General features: G+C 32.2%; 2 protein-coding genes across 3 annotated transcripts; one reads left to right on the top strand and one right to left on the bottom strand.

Annotated features, from left to right (window-relative positions):
* Positions 1–1,401: 1,401 nt before the first annotated feature.
* Positions 1,402–8,463, bottom strand: LOC125846514 (putative PAP-specific phosphatase, mitochondrial). Of its 2 annotated transcripts, none has more exons than XM_049525968.1 (9): positions 8,269–8,463; positions 8,035–8,137; positions 7,115–7,217; positions 6,602–6,810; positions 5,903–5,962; positions 4,737–5,113; positions 2,875–2,953; positions 2,755–2,805; positions 1,402–1,696 (listed from the first exon to the last, which is right to left on the bottom strand). In XM_049525968.1, the coding sequence occupies exons 1-9, from the start codon at positions 8,361–8,363 to the stop codon at positions 1,547–1,549; spliced, it is 1,227 nt and encodes a 408-aa protein (XP_049381925.1). In that variant the 5' UTR covers positions 8,364–8,463; the 3' UTR covers positions 1,402–1,546. The 2 variants fall into 2 exon arrangements, with proteins under 2 accessions (XP_049381925.1, XP_049381926.1); XM_049525969.1 differs by lacking the exon at positions 1,402–1,696 and adding an exon at positions 1,844–2,034.
* Positions 8,464–18,080: 9,617 nt separating this feature from the next.
* Positions 18,081–22,993, top strand: LOC125848915 (vesicle-associated protein 4-2). The gene is made up of 7 exons (XM_049528878.1): positions 18,081–18,494; positions 21,238–21,308; positions 21,476–21,557; positions 21,697–21,815; positions 22,247–22,324; positions 22,486–22,605; positions 22,705–22,993. Exons 1-7 carry the CDS (start codon positions 18,224–18,226, stop codon positions 22,765–22,767), a joined length of 804 nt encoding a protein of 267 aa, XP_049384835.1. The 5' UTR covers positions 18,081–18,223; the 3' UTR covers positions 22,768–22,993.
* Positions 22,994–23,528: the final 535 nt, after the last annotated feature.

The raw sequence follows: 23,528 nt of genomic DNA, 5'->3' as shown, positions 1-23,528 counted from the left end.
TGGAAAAAGAGTATCACTCGTGTTGATCTAGGTAGTTGGTTGTTATGAGAGATTATGTTCTTGGTATTTGATAATACAAATTAGTGTTAACATTCTCAATGTCCAACGACTGTTACTTGGCATAGCTACAAAGGGGAGGTTTTCAGTTTTGTAAGACCTTGAAATTCAAATCTATGCCCTTTAGCAAGTTTCCATATCCAAAATAACTTGCAAATCTCACAACTCATTGTTATGAATTGCTGGACAAAATACAATATGAAGTCGGTATCTTAAGGAAGACAACATTGCATATACTACGATAATATCTATGCACCTCCTAGTTCACCAATTTCTGTCTCTGGGTGAGGAAAAAACTTTATGATCGAATATCGCGTTTCGTATGATTGATCACAGGAAAAATAAAAATTGACGTAGAGTTGAGTGAGATTAATCTTGAAACCAAAAAAAAAAAAGAACTTATATTTTGATTGAATTAATAACATCTTGATTTGAAGACGGATTGAATAAAACAGAAATAATCCCTTATTATTCTGAAGTGGTAATTCTACATAATATCCAAAAGGGAAAAGAAAAGAAAACACACTCATAAAAAAGTTTTAAGGTGTTCTTTTGTGACCTGAAATTTCGATTTCTCTTGACCTACCTACACAAAAAAAGTTGACTTGTTGCTTGCCTTTTGTAACTTGTTGATGCAGGGATCGTGGTAGTTGAACCTTTTTGCAGCAATCACAGCCTTCCACTTATGGTATCGTCCTTTCGCTGAAACCAAACAGTTGCATTAATTTATCCATCGAGAGAAGGGGAGGGAGTATATATGAAGCTTTGACGTCAAGAGAAAAGAGATGTGAATTGTCGTTATTTTTTAGACTTCGTAGGCATATATACTTGTGATTTCAATCCTAATCCTAAGAAAAGTGGGACATCAAGTTCCAAATTCACTGTTTTCCAACATTGGTTTTGATTAGGAATTTATGTGTGTGGGGTTTCCTTTTGTCCAATTAGAAAACGGTGGAAGATTAAAATCAAATTTAAAAATAACACGGCTAAAAGGTTAATAATGAATGACTGGAGAATTGACACAGCTCGACAAGTTTCAACTTGGAATGGCGAAATTTCGCCTGGAACATTAAAGACTTGTTAAAGTTCTTCACTGAAAATGAAACTACTTGGATGATTATAGATTCTGACTGCAGTACAGATGAAAAGAGAAATATCCTCACTTCATCGGACTACTTTGCGAAGGGAAGAAACAAAAAGAACATAGATTTATAAGCTATACATTCTGCAGTCATGAATCATCTCCACACCATTTCAGTATATTATCTGTCCATAGAGACCGCAAGAGGAAAGATACAAGTATTGATGAGAAACAGCAGAGAGATACTGATGACTACGAGGAGGAAGAAAACGGAGAGACATTGATATGTATACTGCTATATGCTGTGATTCGTCAAAAGAATGCAAGTATCATTAACAATTGATGAATTGGCGGAAATCTTCATTAGTATCTGATTATTGATTTGTCACAATAATGCCAAAAAGAATGTCAAAGAACTGATGAATTTGAAGAGATCATTCCAATAATCTTGCTATGTAAGCTCCCATTAGTTACAAGAACACCGCCTGAAGGAAAGATGAGTCTCCGTTCAGTTTGATCTGCTGCAAAATCAAGTGAACTTCCTTCCCAGTCAGTCACCTGACAAGTAAGGTGCATAGTAAATAACCAGGAAATTGAGCAATCTAGTCTTGCTTATCTTTTATGAATGAATCATGCACATGCAATTACTATAGCGCATAAGTTGTAGAACATAGGATAAAGTCAGTCATAACCAGGAGTAGAATCAAAGACAAAACTTCTTAAAAGGTGGGCCTCTGCGTTGGGTCCAAGTGGACAATGTCATATGCAGAACAATTATGTAGATCGAACATAAGAAGAAAGAAAATTGATGCCAGTGAATACTGCATTGAGTAGGGGAAAGAAGATCTTTTGCTTCATGCATTTGCTTAGTGTCAGCCGTCAGGAAATATAAATGCCTGGATATGAAGTTGTGAACAACTTTTCAGTAAGCAGATAAGTGGAAAGCAGTAGGTGGTGTAATGTAGGATAACACATTCTCCTCCCGTTGCTGCTATCTCTTGCAGTGTCCCAGATCTTTCAAATCAAATATGGGTTGATTTTTTGTTAAACATACGAGAAAGTTTAAGAATTTAAAGTAACAAGAAATAAACCTATAAAACGAGCCTCTTGTCACTTTGTTATTCTTCATAAGTAAATAAAGTTTGTGTCTTCTAACATGGAATTTTAAGTTCCATGAATCACTATTTAGGACCCTCACTCAATGCTTCAGATAATATAATTTTTCAAGGCAAGCCAATCAAAGCATGAATCAGTCAAGCAAGAGAGTCAACCTCCAGAATTTGACCAGTTCTCATTTTAAAAAAAATTCCTTTAAAGCAGTGATGATAAGCCTTCAAATTACTATATCCAGACTAAAAAGGAAAAGATAAAAGCTATATCTTCGAATCTGCAATACCAGAGGGTGTACTTTACATGACTTGATTTGTTTTATTAAAGAGAAAAATGAAAAGCATGTTTATTACATGCAATATAGTTGACAACTGTTTGTGTAATAAATAAATGATATATCAGCAGCACCGACTTCTCTTAGGACTGGCTGTAAGATGGAAACTGTTGGCGGGCAAGTAGAGATATATAAGGTATGTCAAAAAAGAAACCAACAGAGAAATGCATACCTTCCCTCCAGCTTCATGGACACATATGATTCCAACAGCGTGGTCCCAGACCTACATTCAACAGATATGAGCATCATACTGCTCTACTAATTTTATAATTTCTCGAGAATATACTATCACCTTGATAATAGATGTCGCCTTCTTCCCCTGAATGTAAACCGATGCTCTACCAGAAGCCACCATCAGATATTTGCACAAACTGTAAATTTAGAAACAAAAATTGAAATAAAACAAATGTGCAAAAACCATCATGAAAATTGAAATAGTACTTTGATTGCAGCCCTCAAAAGAAGAAGAAAGAAGACAATACAAAAGTAATTACAACTCAGCTGTTCAGGCTAAAAGGGAAATGAATTTTATAATCACTTGAAGAATGGTTCTGAGGGCACTCTGTTTCCTAGAGTATTAAAATAGAGCATTCAATCTCTTCTGGATGTGAATGATAAGCCTCTTCTCCATTAAGTTGACGATTGTTACAGAGTGCCAGTCCAAATTCCAACTTGGACGCCAAAATTTATTATAGAGCTAGTTTCATTTGGAGAAGAGGTTTGTGATGTTACAATGACTAATCAAATTCTAAACAGATAAAGGGAAAATGACAAATACTCTAGTAGAATTCTAAACATATATAAGAGAATGGTGCGGGATTAGTATATGTACAAACTAAGAAGAACTGCAGATTTGTATGCTTTCAGATCTAACAACAGCACATGCTATATTTGTTCGAGTCAAATAAAAGGGGGACAATGAAGACAATATAAGAGGTTATGCAACCACAAGCAACTTTAATTTTTTAAGGTACTGAATGACATTCCAATAATGCACAAAGTCTGCAGAAAACTTTATGTTGCTGAATCGCACATCATCAAGACGCAATGAACATACTTTCTCAGTAACTACAAGACCATGACCTGCAGTTTACAGAATATGTATCTATTGAGTGCCATTCAACTCAAGAAAGACAGGCACCAAAAAGTTTTACCAGCTTAGCCTACTGTAAGAAAAGAGTTGTTGGGCATCATATTAAAGACATTCCTAGAACAACTGCAATTACTTAGAAGAGAAAGCAAGCTTGCATTCCTAGAACAAGTGAAGCAACTTAAAAGATAAAGCAAGATAATATTTGCTGGAACAAATGAAAAGATCCTGGATCATTAAAATAAAAAGACCATAGGGAAAGATAAGGCTGTGAGCTTGAAGGAAGACTTCACCCACATTTTTTCTTTCTATCTTGGTGGACTGAGAAACGCTTAATCAACACTTGGTACACTGCACAACTAAATAAGGTAGTCCAAAGTGTATTTTGATGTCTAAGATCCATGATAGTGCAGTACTGCTCAACATTTTCTCTTTCTCAGAAAGTAAACTTAAATTCTATATAAAAGAACAAATATCATCTTCAACGAGATGATTAAAGTTAAAGCAAATTTGTAGTAATTGACTTATTTTATCAAGTAAATTGAGATTTCATTAATACTGCATCCAGCAGATGCCGAAATGTACAAGCAAAGGGCTGCAGTAGTTAACTTATTTATGTGCCTTCTAAGGAATTTTTTTTTAATTTCTATTTAAAAAAATAAAATAAAATAAATCCTAGTGCCATGGATTATAAGTTCACTTGAGGCGATGATTCTAATTAAAAATGCTCTTGATTGATAAATTCTATTAAAGATGCTCTTGATTGAAAAATCACCTCAACCTTTCCCCAGCCCAATCTTTATCTAGGTCCAATTTGCAAAGGAAATCATTGTATCCCATTTATTTTTTATTTCATCATCAACCCCTCTGTATTGAATTTCATCAACCAAATTGGAGCCCTATAGAGGTAAAAACTTCCACGACTGCGAACAGCAGGAAAGAAAGATTTCACACCACAAATCTAAGCATCCTTTCTTTTCACATCAGAAATCTACATATCCTTTCTTTATCTAGGTTCACATATGTTAAGAATATGAAATTTGTTTTTGAGAAGAATAATTCACCTCCCACAGCATGCAGACAGAAGAAGTATGTTCCCTTCTCCTATGTTCTCAGAGTCTGTTTTTGCATCAAATAAACCTGACAAGGGTAAAGATTTCCATGTTTGACTTTCAGGAATAGTAACGCGTGCCCCCTGCACCATTTGGCAGCTGTCAACAGAGCATCTGGTCCAAGTGTGAGGTGACTCATTGGTTAGTATGTCTGACAACCTCTTTGTCCATGTTCCACAACCCACATGAGAAACCATGATGATCCCTGATCTGGAACTTTGATTTTCTTGGACCCCAATGATAGAATTATCAGAACAGTCTTCGTGCCAATTGGGGCAGCCCATGACTCCTAAGACAATCTTTCCTTCAACTACAAGTGCCAAACCAACCTGAAAAGATACAATATTCTTGGCCAAATAAGCATGGGAAAGGTGAAAAGACACAACTCTAATCCAGGCAGCTAAAAACTCCTATAGAACCAAGTAATAATACTTAAACCTACTGTAATAATGTTTATGATGTCATCAATTTAGTTATCAGCTCTCTTATTTGCAGAAACGTTAATTACTTCATGATAAGTGAATCAGACTGCACTCTTTTTGGTGAAGGAATTAAATTGTATTAGAAAAGCATCAAGGAGATGCAAAGTTACAAGGAAAATGAAGAGCTGCATCAAAACAAAATAAACATGACTGCACTTTATTGAGGCGAAATAGAAAGAACCAAAGACGTTTAGGACAAATGAGTTTAATTTTGCCACCACTGAGGCCTTTAGTTTAACAGCATCACAATCTCCGGTACAATTCCAAACCTAAGGTTTCTCTTTCAATATATATAATTCACATATGCATAATGTAATTTTCTGACGAAGGGTATTCAATTGATCACTCTTGGCCCTATATGGCTCTTCCATTGAGAACCTACATTCCCAGTTCCCAGTGGGAATTAATTGGAAAAACGGGCAGATGAAGAGAGTGAGTTTGGCGTGACCCTTCAAACTAATTACCCCTCTACTTTGGCCAGTTCCCTGGAAAACAACTTCAAAATGTTAAAATAGCTTTTTCTTTTCCAGTTCCTCTCATTCTTGCTTTTTCCTTTAATTATTTGGAAAACTAAAAAAGAAACAAACATAAAAGACTAATTACATTAAACAGAACGAAAAGGATTGAGAAGCATACCACATAGAGAGCCTCACTACCTTTAACAAACCCTCGTGTACCATCAATAGGATCCAGAATCTGTACGGGTTGGAAATTTATGAGTGCAGCCCAAGTAACTATGCAAGTATAAACTGCAAACATGCCTTTTTGTCAGCTGTTCAGGGCATGGACGATAAAAGTTGATTTATTTTAATCACAAAAATCATACAGAGTAAAGACAGACAAGGAAGTATTTCCTGATGTCATATTGATAGAAGTGCGGAGGGCTTTAAAATATTAGCCTTGGTCTAGTAAAAGTCAATGTACAAAGGAAGACTTTTCAACGAAAAGAAGGTTGTCCGAGGGGCAGGAAACTGTTCCCATATATTCTACCATCCATCCAACCCCCCACCTACCACAACCTGTTCGATAACCTTTTGAAATGTTTCCCAGGAGATATTAATGACACAATTCTAAATTAGCCAAAATTCTAGAAAGAGAATCAAATTTTGGAATTCTCCAGAACGAGGAAATTTTATATTCAACATAAAATTGGACAAATGATCATCAACTAGACGAATGTGTTTTTCACACAAAATGTGAAAAGAGCAAACCCAACATGAATTCAAGAATTCTAGTTCCCTTCAGGAACTTTCCCTTAGTTTGAAGCCTTTGGAGTACTTTAATCTCTTATCACATGAACTTAGCGAATATCTTTGGAAGCAGCATGAAACTCACCCAGTAAGTGGCTGGCTCAGGCGCAAATACATAAGCATCCTTTCCCCCTCTGTCAATTGCTTTCAAAATATTATCTTCTGTTACTTCATCTCCTAAAGTTGCTTTATCCTTTACAACATCAACCACTGAGCCAACCAGATTATTTGAACGCAAGAATGCAGAGTCCTCTTCAGCCACCAGAGGGATGGAGGGAAAAAGTCTGTTCATCTCTATCAGAATAAGGATGTAATCCAGTCAAGAAACAATTCATCTTAGCTCCAAGAAGAAACTTGATCAGGCAATTTGTCTTTTTAAAACAAAGAAGAAAATTTTAAGCACAAAAAATCATATCCATAATTTTCAGTATTGTTAAAAACTACATTCTGATTTCATCATTCTTCAAGAATTATACTCATAACTTAATCATATTACTTCCATGAATATCACTGCTTCTTCTTTTTTTGAGTAATGGGGATGTACTAGATAGCTGAAACTGCATTCAGTAAATAAAAAGGAACATACAGTATAATTTACCCAAGCTAACTAAAGCCTGCACTCCAAAATCTGCAATGGTGACTGGGGTCTGGTCATTTTTCTCAAGAATCCTACCATCACTTGAGAACAGTGACTTCTTCACCTAGAAATCATAAAGAGATCACCATTCTTAGTGGCTAAAATGGTTGCACTACTTGACATACGGACTACTGAAAATAAGAAAAAAGATGACTATTGGAGAAATGCTTATATTTAAACTCAACCACTTCATGAGTCAGATGTATAGAAGTAAAGCAAGTTTCACCTAAACTAAGTGACTAGTGTGCCTTGTTTGAGATGAGGTGCAGACAACTTGTTTCAAAAGTCTTTAATTTTAAGTACCTCAGAACAAGATAGTATTAGTTTAGCAATGTGCATTAGCTATGAAACTACTGATACGATAGGAAAACCTGCATGCATATTGAATAGCAGAAAGCAGTAAGCAATGCCTTTTTGAATCCACATTGTAACCAATTCCAAGAACTTTAGTCTAAAATTCATCATATCTTTCAATTGAACTCAAGACTCTCTCTAAGACTGTGGAACGAAAAAGTAGCTTTGAAACTCAAACTATTTTTGGTTGATTAGCTCCAACAGTAGTTGCCAAATTAAGGCAACAGAAAACTGAGCACTACCAGTCCCAATTTGTATTTGATACCTTCTAAAACGTTTGATACAAATCCATTTCCATACAACTTTGAGAGAATCATCTTTGCATAACTTCAATATTCTCTTCTACTATCACTACTACAGTAAATAAGTCAAATTAAATTCAGAATTTGTGTTTAAGTCTTAACATCCTTCAACTATTCTACTTCAAAATAACTTTGTTAATAATTTTGTATCTACTCAAATACTGTCATATAAAATGGAAGTGAAGGAGTAATTAGCTAATTAATCAAAATGACTGGAGAAATTACATCAACGCAGAGACGACAAGCTCGTTCGACAACATCAACAGCGGCTTCGAGCTCGCTATAATACTTGCCTTTCTGCTCCGCGAACGGAAGGTTCAAACTCGACCTGGAAGAAGAAAAAGCACACTCATATATCAATCAATTTGTGTCTCAGTCTCAAACTAATTGAGGTCGAATATATGAATTCAATAACTGAAGAAAAAAAAGATATGCAGAGAAGTGTCGGCTGTGGGAGACCTAACGGCGACGAACCGCCGGCCAAGTGGCGTACGGAAGGGAAGTTGAGGATGAGCTGCAGGGAAGCGGGAGGCGGAGTAACGGAGAAGATCCATGTAGGCAATGAAATTGGAGTCAAGTCAGGTAGTTGTTAGTTGTTATTCCTGGAATGTACAACTATTACGGCGAAATGTACCTGGGTTAAATTTGTTTACTGGAAGAGTAGGCTTCTAATGGTGGAAAGCGGTGTACCGAAGTTTTAGTCATGATTCAATAGCTAGCCGCTAGGTCCACTTATTTTTGTTGATTTCTGACCTTTAGAATCAATTTAGTTGGTATAATGAAAAATACAAATATTTAGTAGGCATTTGGCCATTCTATACCATATCGTGTCGTGAGATAGAATCAGCATTTGAATATGTAATTTTACGCTAATTTTATCTCATGATTCCATATAATGAGATGTAATTTCATATTCTTCAAAAACCATGATATGAAATTATATGAGAATTTCATATCATGATTTGAGATATTTTAATAAAAAAATTGATCTACGAGTTTATATTTTGTTAAAACAACCTCACATTTATATCTACTAACCATTTATTTCATATGTAAATAAAATTTATAATCATATCATTACTTTTTAAAATTTATTATTTTCACCGACATAAAATTTATTATTCTCACCAACATATAGTCACTTTAACTCACACCAACCGATTGTTGAGTAATAAATTTGTTCTATTCATTTACTGCAACACTTAATTTATTACTTTTACCGTTTTGTATTTATTACAACTATAGTTATATCTATTTGAACATGGAGTGAAAGATCATTTCTTCATTTTTACTCTAATAAATTGATATGAAAGTTAGGTTGGTCAATATAGATGTGGATGATATTGACCAACAAATGACTCAAAGTAACAATGTTGGTTCGTCTTCTCGGTCACATGATCGAGAAATGCAAATTCAACGTGAGGAAATTATCTGTACTATGTGGGAGGATTATATTAAAGACTGGTACACTACAATTTATGTTCAATTTTTTTTATAAAATTAAAGTTAGATGAAACAATTATTTAAGTGGAGAACAAATAGCTTTGTAATAATTTACTATGCGATTTTATAAATTTTTGTTTATTTAATAAGATTGAATAAACANTTACTTCTACCATTTTGTATTTATTACAACTATAGTTATATCTATTTGAACATGAAGTGAAAGGTCATCTCTTCATTTACTCTAATAAATTGATATGAAAGTTAGGTTGGTCAATATAGTTGTGGATGATATTGACCAACAAATGGCTCAAAGTAACAATGTTGGTTCGTCTTGTCGGTCACATGATCGAGAAATGCAAGTCAACGTGATGAAACTATCCGTACTATGTGGGAGGATTATATTAAAGACTAGTACACTACAATTTATGTTCAATTTTTTTTATTAAATTAAAGTTAGATGAAACAATTACTTAAGTGGAGAACAAATAGCTTTGTTATAATTTACTATGCGATTTTATAAATTTTTGTTTATTTAATAAGATTGAATAAACAATTGGAGCTATTTTAATAGTTTTACAACTTGTGAAATTTTTATGTTTATGAGAAAATATACAACACAAAAATTTCATATCGCATGTCCAAACAAAACTTCAATTTCATCTCATGATTCCATATCATGACACCATATCTCATGGCCAAACAGGCCCTTAGTAATTCAATAAATCTTGATTTGGAATCTACCTCTTTTTTAATTTTCTATTTTAATCCACGGCTTCTTGCTAGGTGATGTTGAGAAGGTACAATACATATAAATTGACACCTCTACTTGTATTTTTAATTGCCCTCAAATTTATTTTTAATTAAACATTATGATTAAAGATGGACGGGATTCATATTAATATTGAAACTGTCAAAACATAGTTAATCAAAACACATTACACATTTCTTAAATATATATGTCACGTGTGTTATTTACTCTAAGATGAATAACAACACATGCAATATATATGTCAAATAAAGTATGACATGTCATCATCATCTTCGTTAGTCAAACTAAAATAAATCCTTGGAAGACTAATAAAATAATTAATAGAATGCCAATAACAAGAACAACTGGGGTACCTTCTGGCTTTGTTACTGGTGTGCATTCATAGCAAAGAAGCTGAAAATGCAATTTGAAATATATATATATATATACGAAGGCATCTAAATTAATTAACATAGTCAACAGGAAAGTCAATATACAGCCAAAACCTCGTAATAATAATAACATTTATTTTAAAATTTTATACAATTTTTACAGTAAAATATATACAAAGCTTATAATAAAACTGGTTTAATCTTGATTTACTAACTTGGAATAAAGGACCTTTTTAAGTTTTCTTTCTTTATCCGTGTGTAGAAGGTTCTAGTAGTATGTAGAAGATAATAGTACTAAACTACTAATACGAAGAGAAATATATCCAAGTATTTTTGCTGTAAGATAAGTATGTAATTTCCACGTCACTATATTTTATCTTATTATTTGTAATACTTAATTTACAAGATTGATTAATGTAGGCCCCATCATGTTTGACAAATATCCTATTCATTTTATTAGCATCATTATCCTTCATTTATTTTTTTCAGATAGTATCATTATCAATATTGATTTACCTTTCCCAAAATGCTACGTCAGCAATTAGATTTGTTCAAATCCAAAATCTTAATGTATAACCGACACATGCCGGTCCTACGCGGAACCAAATACAACCAATCTCCGGTTTCATTGGCGAAACACTACTAATTAACCACATGTAATAGCCGGTTATTTTCATTAGTCAACGCATGAGCAACTCTTTATTTTCCTCTATATATATGATTCCCTTATCCTTGGAAATATTTACAAAACAGAATTGTGTTTCTGATACTGTGAAAACTACTTGTTACATGATCAGTAGAGTGCATCAAGGTGTGATGAGGGTGATTCATCAAGGGGTGAAGGATCATCAAGCAACAAGACGAGGTGACGGTGGAATCAAGACTCTTAAGGACTCGTCTTGTGGCGGTGATGCTGGTGGAGGAGGAGGATCATCGTCAAGGCAGACATGGAAATTATCTGGTGTTGTTGATACCAACGCTCTCATCAAAGCAGCAAAGGCTAAGAAGATTAAACAGGCGGAAGAGTCTTTTAGGACTGTCATGTTCTTGACCTGCTGGGGTCCTTAATTAATCTCAGTTGTTCTGCTGTCACTCATCCAAATGAGTCTTTTGTACAAAATGTCATATATGTATATATATATATATATATACTCATCTGAGTCTTGGTTTTTTTTGTATATATTATATATATATAAGGAAAGATCCAGAGAGTTTTGAGACTGGCTATAGTGCATGTATATTTGATAGTTGACAGTGAATGAACTAGAACTTTGCAGAATATTACAGCTTTTTCGATGGTTGTTAACCTATTGATTTGTGTTATTTCATTAGTTTAAGTAAAATATTTATTTAAATTTTATTTTATCGTATAATTAAATTTATCTTATGTACCATCAAAGAATTGGATATGGTGATGAGTTATTTTTCCTTTAATCAAATGTGTTGGGTTCGAGCATATATATGGAAAAATCCTAGTTAAGAAGCGCTATTCCTCAAAATGGGATTCTACTCGACAAGAATTCAGATTAATCGGTTTTTAATGTGGGGTATCATATGTTGGGTGAGAAATCTAGCTCTAATGTGGGGTACCAAATGTCGGGTGAGAAATCTAGAAAAAATATGTTAGGTAAGGACAAAATAATCATTTTAGGAATAGATTGATTTTGATATGATCATAGTTATCTTATTTTTTTATAATTTGTCTTTGTTTATTATTAATAAAAAAAAAATTATTTTGTATCTTATCTTTTTAAGGTAAGCCTACACCATATTCTATAAAAAAAAATTAAAAAAATTAGGGTTATACTTCAAATTTTTTACTTTTTATTTTATTTGAAGATATATATTAGGTACAATTTATTTAAATATTATATTTATCAAGATAATATAATACAATGAAATAATATATATATATATATGACAATCCTCCGAACCAGATATAATTTTCTCGTTAAAGATGTTCGGTAAAATTTCTAAAAGGAAGAGGTGGAAGTAGTTTTTGGAAAGAAATTTAATTGCTTCCTCCTTATAATTAATTCAATTAAATAACTTAATTTGATTAAATGTGAAATTTTGTTAGGAATTAATCTTTTTCTTAAATAAAAAAAAATTTGAATTTTATAATCTTAAATAAGTCCGGCAAAATATTGAAGGATAATATAAGATGGGATGGATTATAAGATTTGGGCTTTGTGTGTAGCATGGTGTGCTGGACCAACCACTAGCCCAATTTTGTCTCCTTTTAGTTGAGGAACGATATTTTCAATTTTGTTTTTGTGAATTTCTTTTAAAGAGAGTTGTTTTCATTGGTTGAAAAGTAATACTATTACTTTTGTCACATCTCAAATCTCATTGAAACGGACAGACATCTAATGGTCTAATAGCCTAAGAGAACCAACTTATAACACGAGTTTACTATGCATATAATCATGAAGATTATAAAGCTTTGACAAGTACAAATAAATTGCTTTAATAAAAAGATCAACACACATAAGCCTCAAAATACGTATACATGATTTGGCCACTGAGGCTACAAACTACAATTATTAATATATCTTAACATCAACGTTGATTATTTAAGATCAGGCTAGTATGGGGGATTAAGGGAATATTTAAAACGAAAATAATTTTCAGCCAACTTGTCCACAATCTTCATTAAATCTTGACAAAAAAGTTCCAATGACCAGATACAATCCTAAAATTATTGAAGAGAATAAGTCATAATTGGAATTGGATTAATGATCATTGAAAAACAATAAATGAAAGAAACACATGTAGAAATAGTTTAAACAAGAATTAAACAAGCATTTGTGCTGGTCTAAGCAGCAAAAAATTTGAATATTTGACATTATTCTTTCTTCTTCTTGGACTAAATAATTACATTTTCATATTATTCCAACCCATTCTAATTTGTTGGACTTTTCGTTTACCGATAATTAATTTAAGACATTTACATAATTAAACAAAATTAAATGGAGTATTGTTTTTGGAAATGTTTAATATTAAACCAAGCATTATTTCTGATATCAAGATGGTAATGGAATTAGTCAACTTAATTTGAATATACGAAACCTAATCCACTCATCAAATTCCATTTACTTAATCCACTAACGATAATGAATAACTAATAGTAACATCCACTTAACGGAAGCAAACTTTGAACTTAAACTTTGAATCTTGAAAAACAGAAAAGGTCAAAAGTTTGGGAAAGAGAGAAAATATAAATTAGTAGTCATTTTGGCTAATTGAATTCGTTTCACAATATTTGATGTTTTAGAAAAATAATAAGTTGTTTATTTATTTTTTGCTAGATCTACTATTACTATTTTCTAGTTAGTGCCTTAGTGGAGTGCTCGACACATTTAAAGAAAATATATAAATGATAATTTAGATGAATACTCTTTTTATTAAGATGCCTAAATAAATATTTTTTAAAAATATTGTTAGAACTAATTGATGTGGATCGGTCAGAGTAATTAAAAACCTAATCAATCCAGCTAATTGAGTGACCTTCCTAGACTAATACATAATACGTCCACTTAACAAAATAATATATTTTCACGTCCTTCAAAGTCAAACTTTTCATGCTAATTTTACATAATATATAAGTTAATCACAATAGGACATGGACCGAAAAATTTGATAGAATTATTTGGAGGTTGAGGATTCGAATGGAAGGATAATAGGTAGTTGAATATTGTCTAAATTTTTTATATCTATATTATAATTATTTTATTTTATTACTATCTTCGTCTTTGATTTTTATTATTGCTTACACATTATTATTTTTATTTCAACTATTATACTATTTGATATTACTGTATTTTCTTACTTACTATATTTGAGATATTTTACTTGAGCCTTGTAAATAATATCTTATCTTCACAACTCACAAGGTACGAATAAAGTTATATACATTTTCAAAACTCCTAATCACTTGTGAAATTACATCGAATATATTATTATTATTATTTTACAATATGAGTTAATTGTTTAAAATTTGAATTTCAATATGCTCACGCGGATGCTGACCTGGTCTCACGTGGCAAAGNTCTAATTTTAATTTCATGTATTTTTCATATGTATCTAGTATTAATTTGATGTATCTAGTATCAATTTCATACATTATATTCAAAAACGTGTATCTCAAATACATAGTAAGTTGTAAGCATATACATAAATTGTGTATCTAAATATGAAATGTAATTGAAACAATCGAATTTAGGAACAACTCACGATGATAGAGTATCTGTCTTATCACTAATCCAAAAAAAAGTAAAAAATTTCAAAATTCTTCCTTTATTTTAGCATCTGAATTTTTTCTCACAAATACATATAATTTAAACTTAGATACATCAACTCTTAACTAGATACATGTACATTTGATGTGTATCCAACATTGTTGCATATCTAATGGTGTATTTATTATGTTAAGTAAAGCTTGGCATAACTCTTTCCTCTTGGTTGAGTCGTTTTTATACTTAGATCTATTCTCGGCTTGAATGTTAACGGATGAAGAGTCAGTCCCTACAATGAAAAACTCATGAGTGAAAATAACAAATAGAAGTTGCTTGTAGTACCTTTAACAATAATCATCTGATTTTGAGAATGACCAGTCATCAAAGTATTTGAGAAACAACAAAATCAAAAAATATAAAACCTAATTTGTAGAACTTTTTAAAATTGAATGTCAGAACATTATGAACTTTAACTCAGATACAAAACCAAGATACATGAGAATAATAAAATAATAAAAACAAACATATATGTATAATGCTGATTTGAACATGCAAATATGTATTTAGCGGATGAAGGAAGAAAAAGGGAGAAGATGGAGGAAGAATGAGGGTTAGTGGAAGTGGAAGTGGAAGTGGAAGTGGGGTGGGGAACGGATTTATGTGATAAAAATTCTGAGTTGTTAATGTGGACCATTAATTAAGGAGATTAAATTTAAGATAATTATTCAATACCATATTTAAGAGATTTGTGTATCTAATTAAATTTTTTAAAATATGTGATATAAATATTAAAAGTGGTAGGATATGTAATTGTTTTAAACTAGAGGTAATTATTGTATATATGGTAGTGATGTATGTGTAGTTAAGTAGTTTTTCCTAATTAAAAACCTAATCAATCCAACTAATTGAGTGACCTTCCTTGACTAATACATTTTATACGTCCACTTAACAAAATAATATATTTTCTCGTCCTTCAAAGTCAAACTTTTCATGCTAATTTTACATAATATATAAGTTAATCACAATAGGACATGGACCGAAAAATTTGATAGAATTATTTGGAGGTTGAGGATTCGAATGGAAGGATAATAGGTAGTTGAATATTGTCTAAATTTTTTATATTTATATTATAATTATTTTATTTTATTACTATCTTCGTCTTTGATTTTTATTATTGCTTACACATTATTATTTTTATTTCAACTATTATACTATTTGATATTATTGTATTTTCTTACTTACTATATTTGAGATATTTTACTTGAGCCTTGTAAATAATATCTTATCTTCACAACTCACAAGGTACGAATAAAGTTATATACATTTTCAAAACTCCTAATCACTTGTGAAATTACATCGAATATATTATTATTATTATTTTACAATATGAGTTAATTGTTTAAAATTTGAATTTCAATATGCTCACGCGGATGCTGACCTGGTCTCACGTGGCAAAGACAATTCTCCCGCCAATCATGTCCTAAATAACAAAAGTGGTTTTCTAATTTCTACCCTACAACATGATTTAAATTAATTTATATTTTATAATAATAAATAATAATAGAAGAAATGAGAGAAAAGTATTTGGTAATACTAATGTAATTTTTCTATTCTTAATCAAAAGTTTTGGAAATTAAAAAACCTTTATAGATCGAAAGTACATCCCTTTAATAAGTCCAACATGAATTAGTAAATTTCGAACATCAAATAGTTAAAGCTAAAATAAAAACAGACTTCAATACAATATTTGAAGTAAAAAATAAATAAAACCCAAAACATAATATTAAAAGAACATTACAATATTGTGGTGGGACTTCTATAAAATATCGTTGATGAATTTGACCGGACTATAAAGTATAAACTATAGAAACTAAAAAAATATTTCATCTCTGATACTAATGAGACATTTCACATTTTGTTGTCTTATTTGGTGAAACACATTTTATTTGGAATATCCATAAACTGCAAAAGATAATTTTAAATCAAAATATTATAGATATTCATGTCATATATCTTTGCTACTATGACTATGATCCATCCACTATTTTCTGTACCCACCTCTCCACTATTTTATTTTATTAATTTCATGTTTAATAACAGTGATCAATTTAAAACTAGTCCATTACTTCCAAATGAAGTATCAATTCTTTTCTTAATTAGTTCCTGCTTTTTTGTTTTCCCACTGCTAATATCTCCGATGAAGTCCGACTAGTACAAATTTATCATGTAAAACCAATTTGTATTAGCACTCCCTACGGAAAAAAAATTTCATAACTAGAATTCGAAACTAAAACTTTTGAACAAGGAAGAAACAATCATATTCCACTACAAAAAAAATGTGAATTACATGAGAATTTTCCTGGAAATTAGTATAAAAATTTGCAGAAAAATAATCCCCAGTGAATTCACTGCACCTCTGCACCACATTCTTGATAATGTAAATTCTAATTAGTTCATGTTAAATATTCGTTTTTCCCGTATACTCCTAATAAATAATAAATATCTCACTATAATATAAAAGAGAAGTCCATAGACAATCTACATATTTTCTTTAAAGATAATTAAGAAATTCCTTCCTCTATTCCAAAAAGATAACATAGTAAAAATATATCTGTTTTTTTTTTAAAAAAAAACTTGATATTCAGATTATGCCCCATATAAATTGAGGTGGAAGAGTCCTAAAAATTTACCTTTCTCTTATATAAAAATAAGAGTTGATCTAAGTCATTTAACTTGAAATCAAAAGAATAATTATTTTAACAAAATATAATTTGAAACGAAGATTCTTTTTCTCTTATACCTGCTATTTATACCTCCCAATAACAATAAGTACTCTATAAGATATGAATCATTTTGTATAAACTTTTATCATTAATTATGATTAAATTTTAAATTAAATATGTACACCTTTTTCAACACTAGAAATAGTAGACTAAAATGCATAACCCCCAAAAAAGAGACTAAAATGCCGCGTGGTGTATAAGTTAAATTCCATGACTTATAAATACAGCTATATAAAAAGAAATTGATAATAATTCTTTAACTTGAAGCGAATTATTAGTTTTATCTATGAATTAGTGATAGTATTTAGATTTTCTCTTTTTTTGACTAATTAAATTTAGATACACTCTCAATCTTGCATTATTAGTGAAATACGTCACTAAATTCTTGTCAAATTTAGAAGTGTTTTCAAAATCTCTCTCAATTTTTATTAAGAGTCACGTGTTTTTACAGGAGTTTGAGACCATCTTATTATGTTGTGTGGTGGATCGAAAGAGTATCTAAATTTAGTTAATGAATTAAATAAACGTTTGTAAGGCGATCAATAATTCGTGAATGACTAATAATTTACGTCAAATTTGAATATTTTTAATACTTCTCTATATTTATTTATTTATTTTAAAAAAACTATACTGTATAAAAGTAATAAACCCCCCTCCCACATACTTCTCAACTTTGCCGTTGCATTTCCAAAATTCAACTCCCTGCTGTTCTAAAAAGTATTGTCAACACGCTGTCAATAAAGGAGACAGCACGACGTCGTTCTGAAATCTCCGAATTTCCGGCGGTTCCTTAATTTCCGGTATCTGATGGCGATCGCCGACGAGAAGGACGGTAAAGTTTGGGGACTGTTCAAGCTCCCTTTTCGAAACGCACAGTCAACGACGACTTCGCGCTCATCTTCGCATAATACTCTTCATTACCGCAGTCAACAACATCAATCTCTCGGAATTGCTTCTCTGGATGATGGATCGGTTCCTCGTAGCAACAGTTCCAGCTCCGTTTCTTCAGTAGCCAGGTCTTTACTTCCTGCACGCCGTCGGTTGAAACTTGATCCTTCCAATAAGCTTTATTTTCCTTGTAAGACTCTATTCTCTCTCCTTCTTTTTTGATTATCTGCAATCTCATTGATATTCGGTTGAAATTAGTGTTTGTGGAACTACTTTGTTAAAACTTAAAACTAGCTTTGATGGCTAGAATTAACAATCCGCCCATTTCGTTTTACTTGTCCATTTTTGGCAAATTTATTACTTCTTTCCCCGTATTAGCCGTATTATTAAATAACTACATAAACTATTAGCAGCCAAATTTAAATTTTCATAGCATTACTAACAGTTTAGTAAAATACCTCTCTAATTAAAAAAAAAAGTTAAGAGGGGGCCAAATAATATAAAATGTAGGGAGAAAGAACAACTTTCACATATAGCAAACATAAAAATCATATTTGTATGTTATAGTTATAGTTTGTATAATTGCGCTCTATAACAAACTTTATGTTTGCTATGGAGCATCAGAATGTATAATTCGCTGGCAGGAGCTTCAAATTTGTATAATTTCGCTAGCAGGCCATTTGTATAAATCGTTGGCAGCCTCTCGTTTGTATAAATCGTTGGCAGCCTCTCAATTCAATTTTATGGGTTTGTATATCTGCATAAAATTTGAATTTGTATACAAATGAATCGAAATAAAATATTTGTATATCAAATCTCTCTTTCGCTTTATACAACACAAATTATACATTGTAATTTGTATAAAGCGAGAAAGGCAAAAGAGAACTGGGCAGGGGAAGATCTGTATTTATATAATTATAAGTGTGTAATTATAAGTGTATAGGACGAAAATATATGTATTCGTATTTGTATATACAGTTTTCTCTTGCTTTATACAAACACAAACACATTTTATACATTTGTGTTTGTATAAAAGCGAGAGAGGCGAGGGAGAGACTGACGAGAGTGGCGAGCAAGAAACCTAGGGAGAGAGGCGAATGACAACTGTTTGCTACGGGTTACAATTAAATCAAACCGTGGTTATAATATTTAATTTGAATTAATAATTTGCTATTTTATACAATTTTCCCTATAATTAAGTCGTTCATCAGTGATTGGGTTGATAATTTTTAGGTAGGGATGCATTATATGATAATGCTAAATCTTAGATCATGACGTCTTGCAATAAAGTGTCATCAATTTGTGGTGAAGTTTCTATTCAGTAGTTTAGCAGTGATGCTGGACAGTAAAGGGAAACAAACTGTTCATCGGACTTGATATGGGAAAGGCCAACCAACCGTTGCCTTTTATTTTTGGAACAGACGGTTGTGTGTTATGATGCCCTCTCAATTAAAGCTTGCTTAGAGACATGCTATAGTTTATCCCTCGTGCATTTGTATGGAGGAAAACACTTGAAATTTGTTGCAGTGAATATCAGTAAAATGATACTTCTTTCATTTTATGTCTTAATTTGATTAGACATGAAATTTAAAAAAGTATGAGAGACTTTTGAATCTAACTTAAACTGAAGATGTGCATAATGCACCAAAATATCCTTTCATTCTGGCAGTTTTAACTTTTAACCATGCCATGTGGGATATAGGAATTGTAGAGTAACTATAAATATAGAAAGTGATTGTATTTTTTATGAAACAGACTTTAAAAAAACTAAGACATAAATTGAAAAAGAGGGATTATAACTGAAGATTTCATTGATCACTTGCCATATGCTCGGTGTATATCCTATCAGTGAGGTCAAATTCCCAAACCCACTGTGCAGAAAATAATTCAATATATCATCCTTAATTAATGAGTCTCACGCAGTGAGTGCTATGCAACACTAGGTGGTGTACTCTTTCCTTTTCTTATGTGAAAGTCTTTTTACTTTTATATTGTTTGACTCTTGCAATCTATCGAAAAAACATCATCCGATTCTTGTGAAATTAGATTAGTGATTGTAAAATGTAAAGCCTGTCCTCTAAATCCATTTTATCTGCGATGAATGATTGTGCATGAGTAAAGTATGTTAATTTGATTGCACATGTGTTTGATATAGTTATGTACACCTAAGGTAGCGTATACAAATTTCTAGTACCTTTTCTGTCAAAGCATGTTGCCTATCTCGGAGAGGAGTATATTCCAGACCCTAGAAGTTTGATTGGAATAACTAACCTACTCTAGTTGTCTCCTAAATAGTTGAATCTGTTTTGGTAGTTTGCGTTACATACCAGTATACTCTTCTCTTGATGTAGTCTGGTTTCAGGAATCTGACTTGTTGAATACAGTATTTTTCTTGAGAAAGCTCATTTGGGTTCTGGTTGGAGGTCTTTGAACGTTGTGTCTGATCCCATGACTTTACTAGTTGGTGGTTAGTGTAGTTTTATGCATCTGGATCTTTTGCAAATGCACTCTCTAGTGATCAACAAGATTGTATATACTTCTTTATGCTTGTCCTTGTAAGGGACTGTCTTTGAACGTTGTATCTGATCCCATGACTTTACTAGTTGGTGGTTAGTGTAGTTTTATGCATCTGGATCTTTTGCAAATGCACTCTCTAGTGATCAAAAAGATTGTATATACTTCTTTATGCTTGTCCTTGTAAGGGACTGCTTCCGAGTTTTACCTTTTTTCAATTTTTCTCTACTTCAGTTATGCTTGAATATCACCTGTTGTTGGCTGTCAAAGATATAGATGTGCATTACTGACTTCCAAAAGATTAACATTCTATTTTTTTTTCGTGGAAGTTTCCGGTTCTTAATAATTAAAGTTCCCCTTCTTTTCATTGTTATTGAACTTGTTTCTCATTTTATTTGATGCCTCTTTCGTTTTGCCAGATGAACCTGGTAAGCAAGTTCGAAGTGCTATCAAGATAAAAAACTCTAGCAAGTCTCACGTAGCTTTCAAGGTACTTATGATTTCTTGTCTCTTTTCCATACACGGGCACTTCATTCTCCCTTAGCTGTCTTTATTGCTTTTAGCTAGAAACTATTTTGAGAGTATATCTTGACATATTTATTTTATATGCATTGTTGTTTTTACATGGTTGGTGATGTTTGCCTGTTCTGCATTTAGTTCCAAACAACTGCACCCAAAAGCTGTTTCATGCGTCCTCCCGGAGCAATTCTCGCCCCCGGTGAGAGCATCATTGCAACTGGTAATATTCATCACTCTTGGTTTATTTCCTTTCACGTTCTTCTTGTGAACACCCTTATATGCAAGTTATAATTGTCATGTTGCAATTGAATAATTACATTGTGCAAGTATTTCATTCTGACTTTGTGTCTTTGTCATAGTATTCAAGTTTGTAGAGCATCCAGAAAATAATGAAAAACCAATGGACCAGAAGAGCAGAGTAAAGTTCAAGATCATGAGCCTCAAGGTGAAAGGACCGATGGACTATGTACCTGAGCTGGTTAGTACATTATTTCTCTGCAAGGAATTTCCTTTCCTTTTTAGCATGTGCTTCAACACTTCTAGTTTCCGTGATAAAAGAAGCTGGTTTTTAGTTTGTTCTATACTCCTATTACATTAGGTCAATTGTTTCTTTCTGGGGGTGCGGTGGACTGGGGGCTGGGGGCTTCAGTTATCACTTTTTAATGGCGAAGGCATACTTCTGATTTTTGTCAAAGAAAATTGGGTTCTGCCACAATAGGTGTTCTTTTCAATGATAATGTGGTGAATTATACCACCAAAATTGGCTCTGTGATAAACAGCATAGTCATTACACTTCAGCAAAGATGTTTTCATCCATGCTGAAAGATGCATTTTTAATTATGTTGAAAACTGCATAACTTTAGGGAAACCTGTTCAATTTATCTCTAATCATCGCCTCTATGTTCTTAGTTTGAAGAGCAAAAGGATCAAGTAGCTGTAGAGCAAATTCTGCGGGTTATCTTTCTCGATGTGGAACGTCCTAGTCCAGTAAGTATAAATTATAGTGAACATCCATATCATGATGCCACTTTTTGTTGGGTTTTCACTTCAGATTATGAAATAGCATCCTTTATATACGGGCTGTGTGTTAGGAAATAAGGCAGAGAAAAAACCGTCTCACAAGTCTTTGTTCATTTTGTCTTGTGAAGACTTTGGAAAAACTGAAGCGCCAGCTGGCGGAGGCAGACGCTGCTCTTGAGGAACGCAAGAAGCCTGTGGAAGATACAGGCCCAAAGATTATCGGTGAAGGGCTTGTCATAGATGAATGGGTAAGCTATCATTTCAACTTATAATTAGAATCTTGTAATTCCTTTTCCCGACACTTTTATGTTTCATAATCCTGTTTTCTCCTCCTCTGTGCTTTACAGAAGGAAAGAAGAGAGAGATACCTAGCCCGGCAGCAAGTTGAAGGCGGTGTGGAATCTGTATAACTTTCAGGTCTTGTTTCGACATCTTAGCTTTGGCTGGAAAAGTTACCAGTCTTATTGTTGTGTGTAATTGGTTGTTGCAAGAGATATTATGTCACTAAACACATTACTGAACATTCACAAGAGAGAATTTCAATGTCCCAATCACAGTTACTTGGCATAGCCTCAAAGCTGTATATAATGTCATTCCTTTAAGTAATGAGAGATTTTCAGTTGAAGGGACCTTGATTTTATGATTTACTCCTTTAGCAAGTGTGTGTGTATCCAAGTTTAACTGCACAGTTTTGAATATTCATAAAATGCAGACAATAGGTATACTATTCCTATACATGAAAAAAGAAAAGAAAACTGATAGTAATCAAAGAGTGACAAAATATATTCTCTGTCAAAGTCGTCATCTAATAATTTAAAATATAAATTGAACCGGGAACCAGAGAAGCAAAACAAGAAACGGGTACCAAAATAATAAAATTGGGTAAAACACTAAATTATGCTTATCCAATGTATAAGAGTCGCAGCAGGAAAATATGAGACCACTAAAATTCTATGGGCAAATTTAGTACTCCCTCTGTCTCAATTTATGTGACTTACTTTCCTTTTTAGTCCGTCCTAAAAAAGAATGATACATTTCTATAAAAGTAACAATTTAACTATAAAATATCTATTTTATCCTTAATAAAATGATTTACAGCTATACAAATTTCTATCATTCATTTTTGGACCATAAGTTTTAAAAGTCTTCATTTCTTTTTTAAATTTCGTGT

Source organism: Solanum stenotomum, chromosome 12 (genome assembly GCF_019186545.1).
Source record: "Solanum stenotomum isolate F172 chromosome 12, ASM1918654v1, whole genome shotgun sequence".
NCBI lineage: Eukaryota > Viridiplantae > Streptophyta > Magnoliopsida > Solanales > Solanaceae > Solanum > Solanum stenotomum.
The sequence above is the reverse complement of the archived record's forward strand: the minus strand, read 5'-3'. Positions and strand labels throughout refer to the sequence as shown.